The sequence below is a fragment of the Diadema antillarum genome, unplaced genomic scaffold, assembly GCF_040938485.1.
Source record: "Diadema antillarum isolate AM-2024a unplaced genomic scaffold, OU_Dant_1.0 seq00000369_RagTag, whole genome shotgun sequence".
Taxonomy (NCBI): domain Eukaryota; kingdom Metazoa; phylum Echinodermata; class Echinoidea; order Diadematoida; family Diadematidae; genus Diadema; species Diadema antillarum.
The window spans coordinates 12,137-31,629 of record NW_027271370.1 but is presented as its reverse complement, the minus strand read 5'-3'; the positions used below and the strand labels follow the sequence as shown (position 1 = coordinate 31,629).

Genomic DNA, 19,493 nt, shown 5'->3' with positions numbered 1-19,493 from the left:
TGTATTGTGGAAGGATTTGAACGTGAACCATGTTTTTAATGTACAATTTCATAATATTTTTAAAAAACAGTATAAAAAGATTCTTCTGAGTTTATACTGAAGTTCTATGTGAAAGTATCGTTTTTAGATTTTGGGTGATATCCTTATGTATTTTGACCATGTTAATTTGTTTGTTTGTTTGTTTCTGTATGTTTTTGCTTGTTTGTTTTCTCAGTTCAAATCTGTTTCTATACATTATTAGGTATGCACAGTCTTACAAGCCATTTAAGGCTTTCTTATGTGCATTCCATTTTTCATCATTACAGTTGTGTACTTTGTGCTGATTTGTATAGCATATGAATGTAACACGCAAAGACCATGTTACAAGATTCATTTCACAAAATAACCACTTTTTGCTCAGAATGTGATGCCATCTTGGCTGTGCAAAGTTGGGTCAATGGTCAAATATACTTCATTCTGTATCTTCGTTATAGTGTACACCGAATTTGGTACCAAAGATGGCAGACCTGACTCTCTTTTCTAAATGAGAATCCAAATATCACACGGCCAATGTCTGTAAACACAGATAAAACCTACATTGTATATGGTCATGCCTATTGCGATCAGGACTCGAATCATTGATTTAAAAAAAAAAATCGGATCACCTAATTTGTCAGTGTTGACAAATTCCGGTTCTAGTTCTTCTTCTTCTTCTTTCTTTATTTCTGGACAAAAGTTGTGTATCTACGTACTCAGAAAGTTCTCACAGTATCAATTTCAAACTCATACCATATATGTATTATGTCCCAAAGACGAAAAATTTTATAAAATCATACTGATCAGTCGACCGTGACGTCACTATGACGTCATTATATGAAAACACATTTTCATCCATATCTCATTAACAGAATAGAATTCTTCAATGAAATTTACGTCACATATATTTTTAGTCAAGCGAATTCTACTCATAGTGTCAAAATTCATATTTATCTTAAAACGTGCGCGTACGCGCGCGTTGAAATATTTGTATGCTCAAATCGAGCTCAATTTTTTTTTGCACACGTTTCAGACCATTTGGAGCATTTTTTGAAAAATTGAAAAAATTGGACGGACGCGTACGCGCGCGCTCATATACGCACGCACAGCTCATATGCAATAGAAATTTCCCGTTTTTTCACACTTATCGGCTGCCTGAAATGTCAAGGAATATTTCTACCAAGTTTCAAGTCAATCCGACTCAATATGAGGTCATACGGGCCCGTCAAAGTTGAAATTCCGCGCGCGCGTCAATGGCGATATACAGTACAACTATGCCAAAAAACTGCCAATTTTAAATCCGATTTTACTCGTCAGGATGGACGGTGACCCTCCATTTTCTGTACATATTTTGAAAGCTGATGAGTTGTACATGTCATTTCATGGGGTGGCAATGCTGACAAAATGATTAAAAGATATCAAATTTCTTAATAAAGTAAAAAAAGTAAATTTTCAAAATGACGTCATCAAATTTCAAGTTCATTCGAGCGTATCTCACTAGTCCTTTGTCAATTTTCACCCAGATTTCAGTATGATGTAGCTTATTTAATGTTCTTTCAAACATAAAATTACAATATTTTGATTGGATAACGGTATCACCTCGTAAAAATGGATTAAAAGTAATCTTGTCAAATTTGACCAGTTTACGTGTTATCTCTATGGGAGTGCAGTTTTTCTGGAAATGAAAATTGACATGACTATCTTTATCGAGCACTAGCTCACTTAAGCTTCGGTAAATTTCTCCCAGATTTTAATATGTTGTAGCTGAGACTTTACGCTACCGTAAGTGTGCCCTTTGTTTTTTCATACGATGTCGGAATCACGTCAAAAAATTGGGTTGAAATTCAGGCTTATCTTCGATGTATTGAGATATTTCTTTCTTTCTGCAACTTTCTTTGCAATAACTCAAGAAAAACGGCCTCTATCACTTCTATATTTTGCACATGTTTACTTCATGTCACGTACATTATTTCATAAAATAACAACTACTTGATCGGACACCATCTTGGGTATGTAAAGTAGGGTCAAAGGTCATAAGTGTTTCACCCTGTATCTTAGTGAATACATGTCTTATCTTTCCCATATTTTGCACACGCAAAGACCATGTTACAAGGATCATTTCACAAAATAATCACTTTTTACTCAGATGCCATCTTGTCGTTGCAAATTGAGGTCAAAGGTCATATGTACTTCTTTTTGTATCTTCGTTATGACGTGTTATCTCTATGGGAGGGAATTTTCTTTAATGTGAAAATTGACATGATTGTCTTTATCGAGCACTAGCTCACTTACCCTTCGGTGAATTTCTCCCAGATTTTAATATGTTGTAGCTGAGACTTTGCGCTATCGTTTCATTTCCTTTGTTTTTTCATACGATGTCGGGATTACGATAAAAAATTGGTTGAAATTAAAGCTTATCTTCTATGTATTGAGATATTTCTTTCTTTCTGCAACTCTCTTTGCAATAACTCAAGAAAAACACGCCCTATCACCCCCATATTTTGCACATGTTTAGTTCATGTCTCGTACATTATTTCATAAAATAACAACTACTAGATCAGACAACATCTTGGGTATGTAAATTAGGGTCAAAGGTCATAAATGTTTCATCTTGTATCTTAGTGAATACCTGTCCTATCTTTCCCATATTTTCCACACGTATAGACGATGTCGCGAGAATCATTTCACAAAATAACCACTATTTCATCTGATGCAATCTTGGGAATGCAAAGGTGGGTCAAAGGTCATATGTATTCATTGCTGTATCTTCGTTATTCAGTGTATACAGAATTTGGTACCAAAGATGGCAGATATGACTCCCTTTTCTAAATGAGAATGCAAACATCACACGGCCAATGTCTCTAAACACAGATGAAACTTGTATGGTCATGCCTATTGCGATCAGGACTCGAATCATTGATAAAAAAAAAATCGGATCACCTTAATTTGTCAGTGATGACAAATTACAATCTCTAGTCTTCTTCTTCTTCTTCTTCTTCTTCTTTATTTCTCCGCAAAAGTTGTGTAGAGATAAGCTCAGAAAGTGCATTGCCTATGAATGTCAAACTTATACCATATGTGTATCATGTCCCAAAGACGACATGTCAAGTAAAATCGTAGTGATCAGTCGACCGTGACGTCACTATGACGTCATTATATGAAAACACATTTTCAATCATATCTCATTAATGGAGTGGAATTTCTCAATGAAATTTACGTCACATAAATTTCAATTCAAGGGAATTCTACCCATATTTTCAGAATTCCTCGCATCGTAAAGACGTGCGCGTACGCGCGCGTTGAAATATTTGTATGCTCCAATCAAGCTCAAATTTTTTTTGCATACGTTTCAGACCATTTGGAGCATTTTTTGAAAAATTGAAAAAATTGGACGGACGCGTACGCGCGCGCACATATACGCACGTACAGCTCATATGCAACAGAAATTTCCCGATTTTTTACATTTATCGGATGTCTGAAAAGTCAAGGAATATTTCTAGCAAGTTTCAAGTCAATCCGACTCAATATGACGTCATACGGGACTGTCAAAGTTGAAATTCCGCGCGCGCGTCAATGGCGATATACAGTACAACAATGCCCCAAAACCGCCAATTTTAAATCCGATTTTACTCGTCAGGATGGACGGTGACCCCCCATTTTCTTTACATATTCTGAAAGCTGATGAGTTGTACATGTCAGTTTATGGGTTGGCGATACTGAAAAAGTCATTCAAAGATATCAAATTTCTTAATAAAGTTAAAAAAGTAAATTTTCAAAATGACGTCATCAAATTTCAAGTTCATTCAAGCATATCTCACTTTTTCTTTAATTGATTTACGTCCAAATTTCAATATGTTGTAGCTTATTAAATGGTCTTTCAGATATATAATAACAACAATTTGATTGGATGACGGCATCACCTCGTAAAAATGGATTTAAAGTAATCTTGTCAAATTTGACCAGTTTACGTGTTATCTCTATGGGAGTGCAGTTTTTCTGGAAATGAAAACTGACATGACTATCTTTATCGAGCACTAGCTCACTTATGCTTCGGTGAATTTCTCCCATATTTTAGTATGTTGTAGCTGAGACTTTGGGCTATCGTTAATGTGCCCTTCGTTTTTTCATACGGAGTCGGCATCATGCCCAAAAACTTGGTTGAAATTAAAGCTTATCTTCCATGTATTTTCATATTCCTTTCTTTCTGCAACTTTCTTTGCAATAACTCAAGAAAAACAAGCTCTATCAGCCCAATATTTTGCACATGTTTAGTTTATGTCACGTACATTATTTCATAAAATAACAACTACTTGATCGGGCACCTTCTTGGGTATGTAAATTAGGGTCAAAGGTCAAAAATGTTTCATCCTGTATCTTGGTTAATACATGTCTTATCTTTCCCATATTTTGCATACGTAAAGACCATGTTACAAGAATCATTTCACAAAATAACCACTTTTTGCTCAGACGCCATCTTGTCTGTGCAAAGTAGGGTCAAAGGTCATATGTACTTCTTTCTTTATCTTTATTATGACGTGTTATCTCTATGGGAGGGAATTTTTCTAGATGTGAAAATTGACATGATTGTCTTTATCGACGACTAGCTCAATTACCCTTCGGTGAATTTCTTCCAGATGTTAGTATGTTGTAGCCAATGTAATACTCTTTAAGTTTTGTTAATCAAAGTTTTAATCGGATGATGTCTTCACCACGTGAAAATGGATATAATGTAACCTTGTCAAATTTAACCAGTTTACGTGTTATCTCTATGGGAGGGAATTTTTCTGGAAATGAAAATTGACATGACTTTCTTTATCGAGCACTACCTCACTTACTCTTCTGTAAATTTCTCCCAGATTTTAATATGATGTAGCTGAGACTTTGGGCTATCATCAGTGATTCTTCATTTTTTCATACGATGCCGAGATCACGTAAAAACTTGGTTGACATCAAACTTATATTCGATGTATTGAGATATTTCTTTCTCTCTGCAACTTTCTTTGCAATAACTCAAGAAAAACAGCCCCTATCATCCCCATATTTGGCACATGTTTAGTTTATGTCACGTACATTATTTCATAAAATAACAACTACTTGATCAGACACCATCTTGGGTATGTAAATTAGGGTCAAAGGTCATAAATGTTTTAACCTGTATCTTGGTGAATACATGTCCTATCTTTCCCATATTTTACACACGCAAAGGCCATGTTACAAGAATCATTTCACAAAATAACCACTTTTTGGTCAGATGCCATCTTGGCTGTGCAAAGTTGGGTCAATGGTCAAATATACTTCATTCTGTATCTTCTTTATAGTGTATACCGAATTTGGTAACAGAGATAGCAGACCTAACTCTCTTTTCTAAATGAGAATCCAAATATCACACGTCCAATGTCTCTAAACACAGATGAAACCTATATGGTCATGCCTATTGCGATCAGGACTCGAATCATTGATTAAAAAAAATCGGATCACCTAATTTGTCAGTCTTGACAAATTCCAAGTCTAGTTTATTTATTATCATTATTATTATTATTATTATTATTATTATTATTATTATTGGTACTGCCAACCAATCGACTCGGCGGTCATAAGTTCGACAGCACGGTCGGAGAACTAGATGTGAGACACAGGTGCGTCAGTTACCAGTGGGCCTACAAACTGTACTTTACGTACCTACAGGAATACGGTACTACTATCGCAAAAAACACATCGTGCTGTTTTCATGGGACTGGAAATCAATTCGACGTTCTGCATAAACTGTCATGTTGCATTGATTCTTGCCGTTCGATGCCTCCTCGGGACTCGCTCGAAATGAGAAGGTAACGATATTATACCGTTGCGTTCGCGGTCCTATGCGAATGTCTTCTAGTCTTCAATGATATTATGTAGCATAAATTTTACTTGGGTTTTGCTGGGATTGATTCCACATTTGTTTTTCAATGTACAAGTTTTGTACTGTGATTACGCCACTCGTAACACACAGTGCACATTGCGTCGTCAGGAACAGCACTACAAGCACAACGTTGAATCGCGCGCTGCTCCTAGCTGTGCTAGCTGTGCACAGTGTGCATGCATGCTGCAATCGCGATCGTACAACTCGCACTCGCTCGTGTGGGCGGGAGTTCCCTGTACTGTGTGCGGTATTGTCGCGATTTTTGGCGCCGCACACATCGTCCACGGACTTGCGAAAATTCTGCATGACAGAGCGCGGGAGTACGCGGGAGTACGCGGGCATACGCGGTAATCGCGGGAGTGACACGGACCCCCACAGGTTACCGCGAGCGGGACTGTACGCCCGACCGGCTTTTACCGTCCCGACTGCCTCCGCAGCGCAGCGGCCGCGAGTATGTACTAGCTAGGCAGCGCATATTCAGATAGAGTAGAGTGAACTCCAAGTTCACCAAGAAAAAAGAAAAATCCCACGATGCCAAGGGGTGCCAGACTGGGGAATGGGGAGGGGTGGAGAGAGAGAGAGAGACCAATCAACAGAAGAAACCGCGCGTACTGGCGCATTCTTGGAGGTCATGAACTGTCTGTCACAGACTAATCGTAGCAATCTACACGCGCACGCAAATTCCTTTGCATTGTGGTTTTGCCAGCCAGCTGTCGGAATGTGCTTTGAAGTTTCATGGCAGCCTGGCCTGGCTGGCCTGAAAGGGTGTCGAGTTTCAATCAATACCTACTGTTGTTTTATTCCTGTTTTAAAAAATGTTGTTTCACCTGATAGAAATGCGGAGATCGGGAATGTGTTACAGCTGTAGGGAAGAGGTTTTTGTTGTGTGTTGCACTTTGTGTGTGTGTGTGTGTGTGTGTGTGTGTGTGTTTGTTTTTCTCGGTTTGTTTTTCTTCTTTCTTTTTTCATAAACACCAAACATGACCTTTCCAATGTGGCCTTGGGGCCCCTCTGACTGACTTAAAGGACAAGTTCACCTTCACAGACATGTGGGTTGAGTGAATGCAGCAATATTAGTAGCACACATCAATGAGAGTTTGAGGAAAATCGGACAATCCGTTCAAAGGTTATGAATTTTTGAAGTATCTGCTCAGTCACGGCTGGATGAGAAGACTACTATAGCTTGTGATGTCATATGAGTACAACTATACAAAGAAAGTATAAAGAAAATTCAAGATATTCTCACTTTTCTCACATAATAGACTAACACTCGACTTCTCTCTTTCAGAAGTCAGGGGGAATAATATTACCCCGAACATAAGTCAGTAACAAGTCGAAGAAATGTACACTTCATTCAAAAAGTCAACTTTTGTGAAATTCTCTTTTTATTTTCCTTATATCGTTGTACGCATGTGACATCATACACTGTAGTAGTCTTCTCCTCCAGCAGTGATTGCACAGATATCTTAAAAATTCATAACTTTTGAACGGATTATCGGATTTTCACCAAACTTTCACTGATGTGTTCTACTAACATTGTTGCCTTCACTCAATCCACATGTATATGAAGGTGAACTTGTCCTTTAAGTGCCCTGGCCTCTTGGAAAAAGTGCCCTTTTCTAAATGGCCTTGCCCCTCCAAAATCCTATTTCAAGGCCTGTAAAGCTGCTAGATTAAATGTCAGATGTTTGCTCTTAATTTTGGAAATGAATAACGGTAATATTCGACTCCGTATTATACAAAAATAAATGTTGGATGTTTGCTCATACTTTTGGAAATGAATAATGGTAAGATTCAGCTCCATACGGTGCTGAAATTAATGTCAGATATTTGATTTTGCTTTCGGAAATGAATAGGGATAAAATACGGCTCCGGAAGATGCTGAAATAAATGTCGAATGTTTGCTTTGACGGTCGGATATAAATGATAATGAATTTCAACTCCGTATACGATGATAAAATAAATGCCGGAAGTTTACTTTTACGTTCGAAAGTAAATAATAATAATATTTAGCTCTGGAATATGCTAAAGTAAATGTCGAATTATCCCTTTGGCGTTCGGAAATGAATAACAATAATAATAAACTTCGTACAACGACGAGATAAATGTTGGATGTTTGCTTTTACTTTCGAAAGTGAATAGCAATAACATTCGGCTCCAGAAGATGCTGAAATAAATGTCAGATGATTGTTTTTACGTTCGGAAGTGAATAACAGTAATATTTTGCTCCATACGATGCTAAATAACTGTCGGATGTTTGCTTTTAAATTTCGAAATGAATAACAGTAACATTTAAATGCGTTTGATGGTGAAGTTAATGTTTGCTTTGACGTTCGGAAATGAATAACAATAGTATTCAACTCCGTCCGATGATAAATAAATGTCTGATGTTTACTTTTATGTTCGAAAGTAAATAGCAATAACAATCAGCTCCGGAAGATGCTAAAATAAATGTTGAATGTTTGCTTTGGCGTTCGGAAATGAATAACAATAGTATTCAACTCAGTACGATGATGAAATAATTGCTGGATCTTCGCTTTTACGTTCAAAAGTAAATGGCAATAACATTCAGCTCCGGGAGATACTAAAATATATGTCGAATGATCCCTTTGACGTTCGGAAATGAATAACAGTGATATTCAGCTCCGTACGACGATGAAATGCCGAATGTTCGCTTTTACGTTCGAAAGTAAATAGTGCTCAATAACATTCGGCTTCGGAAGATGCCAAAATAAATGTCAGATGATTGCTTGAACGTTTGGAAGTGACAAGCAGTAACATTCTGCTCCATAATTAAGATGCTAAAATAAATATCAGACATTTGCTATAAATTTAACATTTCGAAATGAATAACAATAACATTCAGTTGCGTTTGATGGTAAATGTAATGTCGGATGACGTTTGAATGTGAAAAACAGTAAAACATTCGGCTCCGTACGATGCTGAAATATGTCAGATGATTCATTTCACTTTCGGAAGTGGACAGCAGTAACATTCGGCTCCTTCGATCATAAAGTAAATGTCGGGTGTTTGCTTTTGAATTTGGAGATGAATAACGGTAATATTCTGCTCCGTACGATGCTAAAATAAGTAACAGATTGTTGCTTGTACATTTGGAAATTATAAACGGTATCAATCGGCTCAGTTAGATGATAACATAAAGAGCGGATGTTTGCTTTCACGTTCGGAAATGAATAAGGATGATATTCAGGTCCGTAAGATGATAGAATGAATGTCGGTTGCTTGGTTTTACATTCCGGAAGGTGTTAAAATACTTGTAAATGTTGAATGATTGCTTGAATTTCCACCAGAAATAAATAACGGTAATTTTTTGGCTCTTTACGATGCTAAAACAAATGTCAGATGTTTACAATGTCTGCAAATGCTCCCACTTTCTCATTTCAAACGTAAATTTTGACCAATTTGATAGGCATCAACTTTTATAATAATCTATAAGCCTATTTGCGAAATCTTAGAACTCAGAATAACGGTATAAGATGATTAAATTTTCTCCTTATTTTAGCAAGGGTACCTGTATCACTTCAGTAATAATTGATATTTATTTTTCTATGTTTAGTAGGACCGATAGTTTTGCTTGTTTGTTTTTCTTTTCGGGCCACCAAAAAATAAAAATCAATCATTTTGGTGGCCCGATCGGGCCACCGAAATAAAAGTTAGTGTGGAGCCCTGGCCTTTTGTGGATAAAGTGTCTTGCTTAAAGGCAAATATCGGGCTTCGAGGGGATTGAAACCGCAAACCCGTACCATGGCTAATTGATTCAGATTTTACTTAAGTACATGTACTTGATGGTCAACTTTAGATAGACTTTTTTTTTTTTTTTTTTGCGATACAGCTGGGGCTCCATGCGCATTTATTTACAACAACAGTATAATCGGAAGACGAGCAGAAAGAATGTCAGCACCAGGAGTAATCGCACCGGGCCGAAAGGGGAAAAGGAAAAGTATATCCTGAATCTATACCCCCCACATCGACAAGAAGACAAATGAAAAAAAAAAGAAAAGAAAATAAATGGACCCACATGACGCATAATTTTGGTAAATCTGCGGGATATTCGTTATTTCATTTTGCTGTGTTCAAACTATACACCAGTATAGCTTTTCGAGTGTGATCTCAATGCGTATGAATGTTCTATGGACTTTAAGTTTATAATGCGAAAGAGGGTAACTATATAACAATTAACGACATTGATAACGCCAAACAATAGGAAATTTCAGAGTGCAAGAAAAATAAGACGTCCCGGAAGTACGCCAGACATCATAATTGCTTTTTTTGTTCCTTTCTAGCTCCACAGCATCACCTAGGAAATCGATTTGACCAAGAACAAAAGCGCGTCCCTCTTTTCTTCCTGGGCAATTACCCCGGACCCTTCCCCTGGCCCTAATCCTAACCATAACCCAAACTCCTCACCCTAAACCTAACCCTAATCTTTACTCTAACCTTACCATTAACCAGTATTTAGCGGGGGGGTGGGGGGGGGGGGTGGGGTAATTGCCCTCTGGGGTTAATTGCCCGGATTAGGTTGCAACACACAACAAAAACCTCTTCCCTGGCCCTACACCTTCCCGATCTCCGTGTGTTGTCAGGTGAAACGACATGTTCAAATACAAGAATAAAACAACAGTAGGTATTGATTGAAACTCGACACCCATTCATGCCAGCCAGGCCAGGCTGAAATGTAACTTCAAAGCACATTCCGACAGCTGGCTGGCAAAACCACATGGCAAAGGAATTTGCGCGCACGTGTGGATTGCTCAATAAAATTGGAGAGCCTGGGAGCGGGAAAACAAGGGTGATTACTGAGTAGTCTGTGAGTTATCAAAAGCAGACCTTTCGAACAATTGCAAACGTCATGATACTATTAAAATTTTTGTCTTCCTTTTGGACTGAAGAAAAAAATCACAAAGACGAGTTGAGTACACGTTGTATCACAATTTTTTACATAGCCATGCAAAACGATTACTACACTCATGTTATGACAAGAAGAATCAATATTCCAAGACAAATACAAAGCAGCCTCGGGTACTGACGGTGACAAGAAACGCCACGCATTCACAATGCACGTTGGGGAGCAACAGGGAGGTGGGAAGAGACTCTTCCCGCCTCCCTGGGAGCAACATGGAGTTGGCAGGGAGGGGTGATCCTAGAGTTTGTGAGAACTTCCCGATACTCCGTGACAACAGGGAGGTGGAAGAGAGACACTCCACCTCCCTGGTGACAACACGATTGTGACGATCTCAGGGCATGGACCCTACCACGCCCAGCAAATCTGCGTGCTACTTCTCAAAAATTTGAAGGAACTTTGTCTCTGATCTGTTGAGTTGTTTTTGCTGAATATCAGGAGCTTTTCATGCCTGACGTTCAAATGGATGGTTGCCAAAAATTTCATAATCTATAAATCTCTCAGTAGTTTATTTTAGGCTGTTGATGCTGCCGTAAAAACATTAGAAATTTCATAGGAACTAGTCAGGATAAAGACAAAAAAATCTCCGCACAAAACAAATACAAGTATCTTTTATTGTCATTGGTAGTCAAATTTGTGTTATACAGATACATTGTATGATTAAAGCAATAGGTATAGTATTAACTATTGTATTACACGTAGTAACACTTTCATGGTAAGTTTGACGTTTTAAAAATCGCAGGAGAGTTTTTTTTTTTTTTTTAAGGAGTGCAACCATTTCTAAACGTGAAGGCATGATAAATGAAAGGAGAAAAAAAAAAGAATCAACGTTTGTAATCCTGGGTCTTCGACTTGAGCTATCTTTAATTAAACATTCCTTCTCTGTTCATCTCCAAGACCCCAGACTGTTCATGACCTCCGAGAATGCGCCAGTACGCGCGGTTTCTTCTGTTGATTGGTATCTCTCTCTCTCCACCCCTCCCCATTCCCCACTCTGGCACCTTGGCATCGTGGGATTTTTCATGTTTCTGGGTAAACTTTCATGTGAAGCGTGCCTATCAAGTCACCACTTGACTCACCTGCTGGCAGTGTAATAATGCGAGCAGAAAGTGGTAGACATTTTCTTCTGCTGCAGCTACTTTTACTGCCGAAATACTCGGCTTTGTCACCACACACTACCACCAGTTATTCGGCGAGACACATGTTGTGTATTGGAATATAAATGGACTTTTGCACCTTTCTGAATTGAGTAAGTGTCTGAACGTCGTTGAAATCGTGACATCGCTAACGTTAGACAGTTGGCGTTAGTTTTAGGCTTGCGTATGCGTGATTTCATGGGTTCAATGTTCGATGGAATATGTTGGCTGTGGGGAAAAATGTGGCTTCGAAATTTTTGCTTGCCCGATTCCATTGACTGCGCCCATGAGTACAAATTTGACGACCATGACAATACGACATTGCCAGGGGAGTTCTGCTCAACTACAAAATCTTTTCGGTATTTGATATCGCTATTTAAATGCCTTCCGCCGGCAGGAAATTGTCCGTAGTAAATATTACGAACGACAGTTACTTAACCGAGGCATCTCCGAGTCTCACAATTTCCGAGATTTCTTGCCAGTCCACATGACAAGTCCGCTAACGCAAGATCTAAAAATTAACGCACAGTAACAATCTGTAACGCACAGTAACGATCTGTAACGATCTGTAACGATCATTCACGCACGGTGATCGTTAATTTTGTAACGCAGAAAGATTAACGCAGTACCGATCGGCGCTTGCGTTACACATAAATTTAACGCAAAGTTTATTTTGGTATATACTGTAGGGATACTACCTGCCAAGTTTGGTGAAAATTTATGATAGGGTTTTCAAGAAAAAGATGAAAATTTACAATTTCAGTCCAAATTTAGGCCCCCTGGGGCCCCCCAGGTGGGGCATGGTGCCCATTTGATAGAATTGTGATTCTATCCCCCTAGGGATACTACCTGCCAAGTTTGGTGAAAATCTATGATAGGGTTTTCAAGAAAAGGATGAAAATTTACAATTTCAGTCCAAATTTAGGCCCCCTGGGGCCCCCCCAGGTGGGGCATGGTGCCCATTTGATAGAATTGAGATTCTATCCCCCTAGGGATACTACCTGCCAAGTTTGGTGAAAATTTATGATAGGGTTTTCAAGAAAAAGATGAAAATTTACAATTTCGGTCCAAATTTAGGCCCCCTGGGGCCCCCAGGTGGGATATGGTGCCCATTTGATGGAATTGAGATTCTATCCACCTACACGTAGGGATGCTACCTGCCAAGTTTGGTGAAAATTTGTGATAGAGTTTTCAAAAAAAAAAAAGATGAAAAATGTACAATTTCGGTCCAAATTTAGGTCCCCTGGGGCCTCCCAGGTGGGGTATGGTGCCCCTTTGATGGGAATGAGATTCTTTCCCCCTAGGGATGCTACCTGCCAACTTTGGTGAAAATTCATAATGGTATTTTCAAGAAAAAGATGAAAATGTACAATTTGGGCCCCATTAGGACCCCTCCCCACCCCCCCTCCCCTGGGTCCCAAGGGGGGCACCCCTGATTCCGCCATGAATAAACTTGAAATTACAATCATCAATGTACTAATTCATAGTGTTAACTTAGCTCTATCCCTTCTGGTTCTAGAGAAGAAGATTTTTTAAGATTCCTTAATTTTGGGTGGTTTGGGCCCCTCTGGGGGCCCCCCAGGTGGGGTATGGTGCCCACTTGAACAAATTGAGATCCTATCCCCCTAGGGATGTACCTGCCAAGTTTGGTGAAAAGCAGTCAAGGGTTTCTCAAGAAGAAGATGAAAATGTAAAAAGTTTACGCACGACGCACGACGGACGCCGGACGAAGAGCGATCGCAATAGCTCACTTGAGCCTTCGGCTCAGGTGAGCTAAAAAGCATTACGCAGGAGATTGATTTTAGACAGTGGACCGTGATTAATGCCAAAGATACATGTATAACTGTCAACACCTAAGCAGGTGCGCCACGACGGTTAAGAAATCTACGCGCACGGCATGACTATCACAATCACGAACCAGAACACAGTGGTTAAAGAAAAGAAGATAATGGGACAGAGAGGTAGTGCTATCGTAAGCAGCTGTGTACCGGGTATTTCTTTGGGCGCACGATTGTTCTGGTCTCGGAATATTTACAATCGAGTGTGAAAAGATTTGTGACATGACTTCGCTGTCCACGCGCGCTTAATCGGAAATGTTGAGTAATTTTTGCAATTTCGATTCGAGAAACATGCTGGGAAAAACAATAAGTTAAGTAAGAACGGGACATTAGATTTCCCTTCGAGGTAACCGAACTTCGAGTTATTTTTTTCGAGCTACGCAAGTTTTAATACACGCAAACTCCGTGGGAACAATCGGGACTTTCATTTTGCCCCCGAGGTAAGTCATATTCAGCTTATCCGACGTCGAGGTAAGCGAAGTCGACTGTATGTGGGCATTACATTAAACCATGCACAGTCGTCACACCCGACAAAAAATGAACAAAAAATACCAAAGTTCGCAGCAGTAGGAGGCATTTTGGGGGTTACCATGGTAACCATGCACAATACCATACCTTACAATGTATCCCACTGTATTGCTGACATCCATAGCAACATGTACATATATAGTTTTATGGGGTTTTGATAAATTCTTCACGAAATAAATGCAAAAACTGTGATTGTTTTGTCACTTTCAGTAATAACAGCGACAAGCGTCACCCGGCCCCTTGGCATGAAAAGTTGATTTGCAGGCAAAAACCTTGATTGTCAAAGAAAAAGTTTGCGTGCGCTAAGACTACTACAAGCGCCACTGGCACTCGCACCTGTAGCAGTGCCGGTGGTTCGTGTAGTAGTCTTGGCGCGCGCAGACTCTTTTACGAGCAATAAGGTCTTGTCGCAACTAAAGTGGCATGTAAAATTTTATTGACACCACAATTTGGAACCACATACTACCTAGGGGTGTTCCAGAGGGTCCAACCAACCACCCCATGCAGTCAAACCTTTTCTGCGGGGTGGATTGAACAAAGTCATTTTTTCTGGGTCCCTGTGCCTTGACTAACTGCATGTGTTGGTGTGGCACACACACAGTCACACATGAGTTGGTGAGAGCATGATCGGATATGCAGCATGCAGGAGGGCTATTGAAAGCGGGAAGAGAGCTCAGTCTCTCAGCTAGTGTACGTGTGTAGCTGCCTGGCTGGTGAGATCAGTGGACTCGATTACAGGGTAAATGCGCGAGTAGAAGCTGACAACGCACGATAAGTTGACGCTCATGCAGTCAGCATAATCTATCGGAAACTAGTGAGAAAATAATCCTTCTGGTAAGGAAATTAAATCCCTGCAATTTTCTCTACGGATATTTACTTATCATTGCTAGACATTATACACAGACAAAGGAAGTGTTTCAGCCAGATTTGTCCCAATAAAGCGGTTCACGGTTCCGATTAAGCGGTGGAAATAACACATGAAAATTTTGTTGCATCAAGTTTTGTTGCACATAAGCGGGGGTTCCCACTTAAGCGGTTCCCGATTAACGGGTGAGCACTGTTTGATTTAACATTGACTTTCATGTCGTCATTAAAAAAGCATCTCCCCTTTCATGTGCGATTGCAACATATGTTGCCTGCACAAACTAAAGTTCGCCGTCTAATATGTGTATCTGTCAAGTAAAGGAAAACGGGAGTTGGAAGTATAAATACCTAATGTACAAAGGTTATGACGAGTTGAAAGAAGTCGGTTGAGATTGTATGTACCATGTCTGCCTCTGTCTGTGTGTGTTCACACTGTGTGCGCTCGACAATATAGGAACTGCATTCTCACCGACTCCATCAAAACTTGCCATTTAAATCAGTTCTACATTGATTACCGGTACTTGACATATATGTCGCATGATAATAGATGGCTAACTTCAGTTCCTGACTGCGCTGGCAGCATACAAATGTCCTACACGAGTACACATGTAGAAGTAGGGTGTCTGGAGCATCCATTGCAACTTCTGAAATTCTATGAAAAACATTATTATGAACTTTTCCTATGAAAGACACCATAAGGACATGTTCCAAATTTCATGGCAAAATGTTTTTATCTCAAAGACAATTACCTTTGAAATCATGGCAATATTACATTTTTCGCTGCGAATGAGTGAAACAATGTCCAAGTCATGTTTGTTAATTACACTGAAAAGCTGCATGAGCATGTGGATCACCAGCGAGCAGTCATCAGTGCGGGAAACCCGCTCATGAGGCCTGCTCCCCCGTACGAGCACTCCTCCGCCTCACGAGGCCTCTGGAGAGCCTCATGACGCCCCCGGGGAGAGAGACTCATGTAGCTCCCTGTTCACTTCTTATTCATCTCACATCTGACATATAAATTGTCGCAACTTTGCACGGTGATTTTTTGTTACACACACATATCCACTATCCATGATGAAAAGAAGAAAAAATTCCGTCTTTTTTTTTTTTTTACAACAATCGAGTTTTCATCAACCGATGCACAGCGACCCATCGAAACACGGGCGCCAGCGGGTTCGCTCAATGCAAGGCTGCCGCACCTAGCGGCCTGATCCGACTAAATATTTTTGGTGCTTTTTTCTGCGGCTCTCACCTCTCCGCGCACGAATCAGCCTCGTGAAGCTGAAGTCTGACATCTTTCTAAAAAAATTTGTGACGAGAAAAATAAAATCAGTACTAACCTGATCTTGTGCATATATTCCAAATTACTATTCCACACTGATAGAGTAGGTGTGTACTCCAGTTTGTTAGCAAACTAATCACTTTGTAGGTATGACCGGTTCACTTTCTTCGTCAATTCCGCCGTCCGCTCACCTTTGGGCGCTTTTTCTGGAATCCCGCGCGCGACGTCACATCACATCACGCATCCAGCACATACAGACAGCGCGCAAGCTCGCTCTGAAAATCTCACAGCTTGCGCGCTGTCTGTATGTGCTGGATGCGTGATGTGATGTGACGTCGCGTTACGGGATGATTCCAGAAAAAGCGCCCCAAGGTTAGCAGACGGCAGAATTGAAGAAAGTGAACCCGTCATACCTACAAAGTGATTAGTTTGCTAACAAACTGGAGTACCCACCTACTCTATTAGTGTGGAATAGCAATTTTGAATATAACAACATGCACAAGATCAGGTTAGGTGGTTAGACATAGATCTAGAAGTAGAACTAATTTTATTTTTCTCATTGCGAATTTTTTTTAAAAGATGTCAGACTTCAGTTTCATGAGGCTGATTCTTGCGCGAAGAGGTGAGAGCCGCAGAAAAAAGTAACGCAAATATATAGTCGGATCAGGCCGCTAGGTGCGGCAGCCTTGCATTGAGCAAACCTGCTTGCGCTCGTGTTTTGATGGGTCGCTGCGCATCGGTTGATTAAAACTCAAGTGTTGTAAAAAAAAACAGACAGAATTTTTTCTTCTTTTCATCATGGATAGTGGACATGTGTGTGTAATGCAGGGGCAGATCCAGGAATTCCGTAAAGAGGGGGCGCGTTTACAAAATTAAAGGGGGGCGCACGCACCCCTCCCCCATTTTTTCTTTTTATTTCTTTTGTTTCAACAAAAAATAAAGGGGGGGGGGCGTGCGCCGGTTGCAGTCCTCCCTGGACCCGCCCCTGTAACAAAAAATCACTGAGCAAAGTTGCAACAATTTATATGTCAGATGTGAGATGAATAATAAGTGAACAGGGAGCTTCATGAGTCTCTCTCCCCGGGGGCGTCATGAGGCTCTCCGGAGGCCTCGTGAGGCAGAGGAGTGCTCATACCGGAGAGCAGATATGAGCGGGTTTCCCGGGCTGACATGGTTAATGAGCGTAAATTAAAGGGATTGTACAGTTTTGGTTGAGACCTAATTTCAGGTTTCTAACATTTTTTGGTGAGATAATAGGAAACCTCTTATGAAATAAGAAAGAGCATGTAATTCTATGAGGAATTCAACTTTTATTTGATGAAAATTGGTTTTGAAATGGCTGAGATATCCAAAAAGGAGCGATTCTAATAGACCCACACCTTTATTAGAATCGCTTTGTTTTACTTTGTTTTTGGATATTTCAGTCATTCCAAACCCGATTTTCATCAAATAAACTTTGAATTCCTCTTAAAATGGTATGCTCTGTACTATAACTACTAGGCCTATATCATGTGTTTTCTTGGTAGATCTAACGTTATCTCGCAAAAAGTGAAAAGCCCAATTCTCATCTCCACCAATACCAGTTCGGGAAACCCACTCACAAGGGGGGCCCCTCCTTATAAGTAACCCGTCCCCCTTATAAGTAACCCCGTCCCCCTTTAAAGTAACCCCCGGGGCACCCCTTATAAGGAGTCTCCACGCTTTTTTGCAATGCAACGCGAAAATGAAAGGACTGCGGCAATTCGCTTGATTATGTCCATAAAGCTTCACAAGTTTCCTAGTTACTCACGAAATTTGAGCAAAATCGGTTTGAGGCATCATATCTAAAATCATGGATTTAAATGCGATGTCCAAAGACCCATGCGAATGCTGAAATGCGAGCGATTACTGGCGCGAGTGTCGCCAGGCGCGGCGGCGCGGCAATGCTTGAGTGCAGACGTGGCGACTGAGTACGGAGACTCTCTCGTACTCAGTCGCCACGTCTGCACTCAAGCATTGCCGCGCCGCCGCGCCTGGCGACACTCGCGCCAGTAATCGCTCGCATTTCAGCATTCGCATGGGTCGTTTGACATCGCATTTAAATCCATGATTTTAGATATGATGCTTCAAACCGATTTTGCTCAAATTTCGTGAGTAACTAGGAAACTTGTGAAGCTTTATGGACATAATCAAGCGAATTGCCGCAGTCCTTTCATTTTCGCGTTGCATTGCAAAAAAGCGTGGAGACTCCTTATAAGGGGTGCCCCGGGGGTTACTTATAAGGGGGACGGGGTTACTTATAAGGGGGACGGGTTACTTATAAGGAGGGGCCCCCCTTGTGAGTGGGTTTCCCGAACTGATACTGTACGTACTATCCCTTTAACCTTTAATACAGCGGTCAGCTTATAACCATGATATGAAATTTTTGTTGATTTTGTGATGCAGGGTCACATATGACATAGGCCTATGTGAACAGTAGAGTCTAACGTTTAATAGTAAATTTAATAGACTTCTTAGTTCTATCCGCACTGAGAAAATGACTCACCGTTTTGGGTTCTCACGGTATCTCCCGACGTCCTCTCTCCACTTACTGTAAGGGGTTTAGAGGTAGACATGATACAGATCTGGACCCTGTTATCTTGTTTTCCGAAGATGTAGATAATGTAGGCCTACAATGTTCGAAAACCGGCAAACCAATAGTCTCTTCCCTTTTCTACCTTACACTCGTAGGCTAATATTCCTGACTAACTTGCTGATTTGCATCAAGACTGTCGAGACGATTTACAGGCTCCTCAATCGGCAGTTCGGTTGCATGACGGTTTCTGTTTAGGTAACATGTGGACGCGATTACTAGTAGATTCGACGCGACGCGCGACGGCTGTACGTACGTACCGACCATTTACCACAATGCACAGCGCATGGCTATTTTGGGGCGCCATACAACTCGCCCTCGAGACAAGTCGCTCCAAAGACAGCTCGCCCTCGTTTTTCGAGGGCGAGTTGTCTTGGGTCCTAGTGCGAGTTGTCTTCC

At 40.4% G+C, this 19,493-nt stretch overlaps 1 protein-coding gene across 1 annotated transcript in view; it reads right to left on the bottom strand.

The window, feature by feature from the left end:
- Positions 1-19,287, bottom strand: part of LOC139731413 (T-complex protein 1 subunit alpha-like) — a 138,435-nt gene extending 119,148 nt beyond the window's left edge. Inside the window, 1 exon segment of the mRNA XM_071642300.1 lies at positions 19,008-19,287. Coding sequence (XP_071498401.1) covers positions 19,008-19,077 — 70 coding nt within the window. The 5' untranslated portion in view covers positions 19,078-19,287.
- Between the last annotated feature and the right edge of the window lie 206 nt (positions 19,288-19,493).